Source organism: Helianthus annuus, chromosome 3 (genome assembly GCF_002127325.2).
Source record: "Helianthus annuus cultivar XRQ/B chromosome 3, HanXRQr2.0-SUNRISE, whole genome shotgun sequence".
Lineage (NCBI taxonomy): Eukaryota > Viridiplantae > Streptophyta > Magnoliopsida > Asterales > Asteraceae > Helianthus > Helianthus annuus.
The window spans coordinates 17491693-17497819 of record NC_035435.2 but is presented as its reverse complement, the minus strand read 5'-3'; the positions used below and the strand labels follow the sequence as shown (position 1 = coordinate 17497819).

General features: G+C 38.9%; 2 protein-coding genes across 6 annotated transcripts; both read left to right on the top strand.

Moving 5' to 3' along the window:
- The first annotated feature begins 809 nt into the window (after positions 1–809).
- Positions 810–2113, top strand: LOC110927540. The gene is made up of 2 exons (XM_022171114.2): positions 810–1179; positions 1277–2113. Exons 1-2 carry the CDS (start codon positions 810–812, stop codon positions 2032–2034), a joined length of 1128 nt encoding a protein of 375 aa, XP_022026806.2. The 3' UTR covers positions 2035–2113.
- A 405-nt stretch (positions 2114–2518) lies between these two features.
- On the top strand, positions 2519–5919 carry LOC110928668 (receptor-like protein kinase ANXUR1). 5 transcript variants are annotated; one of them, XM_035987433.1, is made up of 6 exons: positions 2519–3822; positions 4196–4440; positions 4688–4820; positions 4916–5055; positions 5340–5433; positions 5515–5919. In XM_035987433.1, exons 1-6 carry the CDS (start codon positions 2775–2777, stop codon positions 5847–5849), a joined length of 1995 nt encoding a protein of 664 aa, XP_035843326.1. In that variant the 5' UTR covers positions 2519–2774; the 3' UTR covers positions 5850–5919. The 5 variants fall into 5 exon arrangements, with proteins under 5 accessions (XP_035843326.1, XP_035843325.1, XP_022027383.1 ...); XM_035987432.1 differs by having other exon boundaries at positions 2520–3822; positions 4685–4820; XM_022171691.2 differs by having other exon boundaries at positions 2520–3822; positions 4196–4449.
- Positions 5920–6127: the final 208 nt, after the last annotated feature.

Below are 6127 nucleotides of genomic sequence, written 5' to 3'. Positions count from 1 at the left end.
GTAGTGTATTTTAATGTATGGAGTGATGGTTAAGGTTTAAGATCTCGAGAGATTTCAAATTTAAAACCTAACTTAAGGGGTTTTTTTCCATACTAGTTGGTTTCCTCCTTGATGGTGTTTTTGGATAAGTCAGACTTGGAACATCAAAATCAGTATGAACGGTTGACATTCCATCTCAGAAAGGATCACTCGGGTATTGGGGATAGCTTCAAAAGCCATTCAAAAATTATCAATCCAGATTTGTAAATATTTTATATAAGTAAGACAGATTTAACCGTTTAAGATTTTTTGTTTTAAATGCAAAAAGAAAAAAAGCAAAACTATACTACTTTCGAAAGTTACCAAATTTTTTTAATAAATTTGACCAAACAATCAATAAGCTTAATTGGTTACTGGAATAGTTATAAGACTAGTGGGTATGGGGGCCGGCTTGGCCCGGCGCCGGACCCCCACACCGCCCCCTGGCCCGGCTTCCATCAACATCGGCTACCCACAGCCGGGTGGGCCGAGCCTAATTCAAAAAATCCAACCGTTAAAAAACGGCTAGTTTAATAAAAAAAAAAAAATCAATTTCCTTTTTAAATAAATACCATAATCCCACACCTTTTTTAAACCAATTTCTCTCATTCTACTCCCATTCTTCTCCATTTCTCATCCTTTTTTATAAAAAAACTCTATATTTTTTATACCATTCTCTCCCAAACATGAATCCATTCAACCCAAACAACCCCAACCCGAACAACCCCAACCCGAATAATCCCAATCCGAACCAACCTAATTTTTTTTCTAGTCCCGCTTACACTCCGACTATGGATCCTTCGTGGCGGGCTTCGCAATTTCCGTTTTCGGGTTTCCAACAAACACCCAACGCCTTTTCACAAATGTCTCAACTACAACAAGTTCAACAATATCAAGCGCTCCAACAAATCATGCAACGCAACACGTTTGAACAACTACAATCCCAATCGCAACCCCCGGTTCAACTTGAAGATGATGATGAAGAAGTCGTCCCCGAATCACCACCGCAAGAGCTCACGCGCAAAAAAAAGAAAGGGAAGGGAAAGATGGTTGAACCCGAAACCGCGCAAAAACCGAGAGCAAAGGCGAGGCAATGGACGAAAGTAGAAGAGGAGGCGCTAGCTATGGTGTTTACTAAGGCCTCTAATTGCCCGATAGTCGGTATAATTTTTTTTTTTATAATTTTTTTTTATTTTCGGTTTCTATTTTTTTTATAAATTTTTTTTTTTTTACTAATGCACTATTTTTAAAATTTTAGGAAACAACCAAACGGGTAGTAGTTTTTGGAAGAAGGCAACGGATAGGTTTAACGCGATTATGGAGCATGGGGAGGCTCGTGATGTCGAATCCGTCTCGGGCAAGTGGCGTAAAATGAGCAAGGTCATCAACAACTTTAACGCGATTTATAACCAAATTTACCTTAATCCTCCAAGCGGGAGTAACGAGGAAGATATTCTTAACCTTGCTATCGCCAAGTGGGACTCCCAAAATCCAACGCCTTTCCCGCACTTCCGAGCATGGAGGGTTGTAAGGAAAGAACAAAAATGGAAGCCGGTTCCAAATGAGGTCGCAACGGCCAAACGCACTAAAACTTCCGAGTCCGGAAGCTATAGTGCGGGAGGCTCCACCGCTCGATGTCAAATTGACATAAACGACGACCCGGAAGATGACGAGGATGCGTTGCCCATTCACGAGTCGGAACGTCCCACCGGGAGGGACAAAGCAAAAAAAGAAGCGGCCGGAAAGCGTAAAGTGTCCGGCTCGAGTGGAGGTGGCGGCTCGAGTGGAGGTAGAGGCGAGAAGGCGTCGTCAAAAATGGACGACTTGATAAACGAATTCCGTTCGTTCAAAGAGTTCGCGACCGAAAAGTATAGTCACAAGAAAACCGTGTCGTCCGACTATGCTCGAGCGGAAGATTTTAGGATTATGCGGTTGGATCTCGACTCGGTTCCGGAGGATGAACGCGAGGTTTATCGGAGGATGAAGGAAGAGGTGAAAAAAAAATGGACGTCGTAGGTTTTAGGAAACGTAATTTTTTTTATTTTTTATTTTCGGTTTCTTTTTATTTTTTAGGAAATGTAATTTTTTTTTTATTTTCGGTTTCTTTTTTTTTTTAGGGAATGTAATTTTTTTTTAAGGAATGAAATTATTTATGTTGTTTGATGTGGTGTTTTTTAAATTTTATAAAGTTTTTATTATCTTGGTAATTAAATTAAACAATAGAAAATTATAAAATAATGAGGTGGGGCCCCATCCTCCATCCCCCTCCATCCCTCATTTGGCTCATCCCCCACGAGCCGCCTACGTGGAGGCTCATCCCCGTGGGGATGAGCCGAACCATACCCTCTAGTCTAATTTGCTAGCTGTCAATTTTCCATGTGGCCCGAAGAAAAAGAAGCACCACTCATTGTTATTGGAGCTTTAAGTAATCATATCCATATCAAAGATTTTGTGTAGTTACCTATTAATTTCTATGTACTAGTGGAGACAATAATATACTGTATTATTCTTGAACGACATGAAGATTCCTTGTGAACTTCAATTTGCAAATAAACTGTTATGTTATTGGTGATTTAAAAAAAAAAAAAATTGATTTTAAAAAATGTGTATTGAAATCCAAGCCGCCTTTATTGATCAGGATGATCCCTCATCTATATTGACGATTGACCCAGAGGTATTTTAGATTTTAAACGTCTAAGATGAGTTTTTTCATAATATAATCTTTCAAGAGTTATCAGAAAATCCAATATCCAATCATGCTCTCTGTGGTAACAATCAATGATGAAGAGAAGTTGCGTTCATTAGCAACGGAAAGCGTTTTTCATCGTTTTTCCCTTGCAGAGATTCAGTCAGCTACTCAAAACTTTGATGATGATCTGGTAGTTGGAAAGGGAGGTTTTGGGAAGGTATACAAAGGCTGTATCTATGGTATTGGAGATACCACTGAACGCGTTGTTGCCATTAAACGGTTAGATTCATTTTCTAGGCAAGGGGCATCTGAGTTCATGACTGAAATTGAGATGCTTTCCAAGTTGCGCCACTGCCATCTTGTGTCTTTAATTGGTTATTGTTCTGATAACAATGAGATGATACTTGTTTACGAGTACATGCCCAACGGGACAATTGAGCATCATTTGCACAAAGCTGAGACTCCTTTATCTTGGATGCATAGGCTCAAGATAAGCATAGGTGCAGCACGAGGATTAGATTACCTGCACACCGGTGTGGGTACCCAACAAGGAATCATACACCGAGATGTGAAAAGCTCTAATATTCTACTAGATGAAAATTGGGCAGCAAAGATCGCGGATTTTGGTTTGTCAAAAATTATAGATGAACCATCTTCTGGTGTGAGTACCGGCCTTAAAGGCACATTTGGGTATCTAGATCCAGAGTACTCCATGACCGGGCATTTAACTAGGAAATCAGATGTTTATTCTTTTGGGGTCGTTTTGTTTGAGGTACTATCTGGGAGGCGTGCAGTCGATACAAGGTTTAAAGAAGAGGAGTGGAATTTGGCAATTTGGGCTAAAAAGTGTGTGAAAGAACGAAGATTAGATCAGATTGTTAGTTCTCATATTATAGCACAAATTTCTCCAAAATGCTTGAATAAGTTTGTCCAGATTGCAGACCGGTGTTTAAACAACTCCAGAAAAAAGCGCCCCACAATGGCTGATGTTGTGGTTACTCTTCAGCAATCATTGGCATTGCAGGAGCAATTTGACAGTTCAGCGCAGGCTGCAGGTTCAACGGGGTTCACCTATAAAATGCAATATCTACTTTTCGGGCCTAGACATAACTCTGGTATAGCAATTTAAAATAACCTTTTCTGTAAGTACATGGATGACAAACAATCATTTATGTGAGTGGCAGTTCAAAGATCAAAAAGATATTTATTAGGGTAAATTACTTTTTGAGTCCCTGTGTTTTATGTGTTTTAACCACTTGAGTCCAAAAGCAAAAAGTTTAATGACCTGAGTCCCTAAAAGAATTGCAATCATGGAGATTGAGAAGTCTCCTACTAAATGTTGCAGTTTGCACTGATTGTAACAATGATATGAATAAACATTCATCAAACATTGAAGTCAACTCAAGATTTAAGAGTGCTATAGTCTCACCTTTTTCGGTTGTTACATCATGTTGAATATGATATATTTTCTTGTTTTTCCTATGGTAGGTGACCCTGACACACTGTCATCCACCCATAAAGGGGGTATCGATCATTCTTTTAGAATGTTTTCATACAGAGATATGGAACGAGCCACTAGAAATTTCAGCAGTCACATGTTGTTGGGTCGTGGACATTATGGAGAGGTATATAGAGGTTGGCTTGATAAGAAGACCTTTTCCCCTTCAACGTCTGATAATGGATTGATCATTGCTGTTAAAAGACTCGATACATACAAGTTTAAACCTCATATGGTAAAGGAGGTAAACCATTACTCCCTCAAAACTGACAGATGCTTTTGTTTTTGATCTATAGAAGGCATATTTTTATTGTTTCATTTTCTCTTCTGTTAAATTTACTCACTTTGAGAAAAGATATGGAACTCAACTACTTATACATTAAAAAATGTTTGCTTTTCTTTTTTCGTTTTTTTTTTCTGCAAACGTAGAACAATTCTTTATTTCCATGGTCATGAGTTACTTCGTTTTGTGGATACAGCAGAAGATGAAACTTTTGGAAGAATTTAATGATCCCAACGTTGTTAAGATCTTAGGGTACTGCACGGAAGAAGATTCGATACTCATTGTCTACGAGTTCATGCATCAAGGAACCTTAAACGATTATCTATTCAGTGGTAAGTACCATTTAAGTATACAAAGCAGGTAGCTGAAACATAGTTGTACAGAGTATGTGAATAAAGCTAGAAGTGAGATGAAAATTGTCTTGCAGTTGAAAGAAGAACAGAGCGACACCTGTTTATTTCGAGGGTCAAAATTGCAATAGGGGTTGCTCGAGGTCTTGCTTTCTTGCGCACACATCCCCAACTTGAAGATTGCTCATTGCAGATGCACAATATATTGTTGGATGAGGTATTTGTGTTTTGAAATATTAAGTCCAACGAAGTTCCTTCAACATACCCACTAACCCAACCTATTCCGGGTAGGCATGTTGAAGGAACTTCACTAGATTAGGATTGCCTAACAATAAAACTAGAAGAAAATATAAAATGGTCCAAATCAGCAAACTATACACTAACCAAAATCCTTTTAAAATACCACTGAAATGGATCAGCAACAAAATTAACTATCATGAGTGTTTTCTTCTATCAACATGCCAGTGACAATTCTTTTATTTCCTTTAATTGTAATCGCAGGAATTTAATGCAAAACTCTCCGATTTTGATGTGAAAATGTTGGTACCCAGTAGTGATGCTGATGAACCCTTGTATCTCACTCCAAGTTCATCCTGTAAGTTAACTTGATTCACTTCCTGCAGTCTTCATTCTCCGTAACTTTTGATACTGATCTTATAGTACATAAGAGTTTCAGACTATTTGAAGGTGAAGAGTGGTGTCTTTGGTTTCGGAGTGCTATTGATGGAGCTGCTAACGGGGGAACCAATTGCTAGCGCAAGTGATCTGGCAGAAACAAGACATTGTTTACCTGGAGAACATGGGTTTGTTTCATTGCCAAGTATATATGGTGCATTGGATTGCCGAATAAGATTAAACTTCCCGCAAACAAAACCAGCAGTCCAATTAGCTTTACTTGCTCAAAAATGTGTTGTGGATAAATCCTACCTGCGCCCAACCCTTGAATCGGTCTTGCAGGAACTAGAAGAAATCTTTCGCGTCATGTTAAATATTGGTAATAGTGGTAACTAGAGAGGTGATTGCTTAAGCATGAATATCATTGTAGAATTACTTCCTAAACAAATTCTTTGTATGTATGGTAGTTACAGAGCCCTACAAGAAAATCGACCAATAGCGGCGACACTTGTCGCCGTTAAAGGGTCGCCGCTAAAGGTTGGCCGGTAAAGGACCGTCTATCGCCGCTATTGATAGTTGTCACCGCTAATGATATGGATTTTAGCGGTGACACGTGTCTTCGCTAAAAGAGTCGCCGCTAAAAGTCAATTTTTTTTTTTTTAAATTTTTTTGCT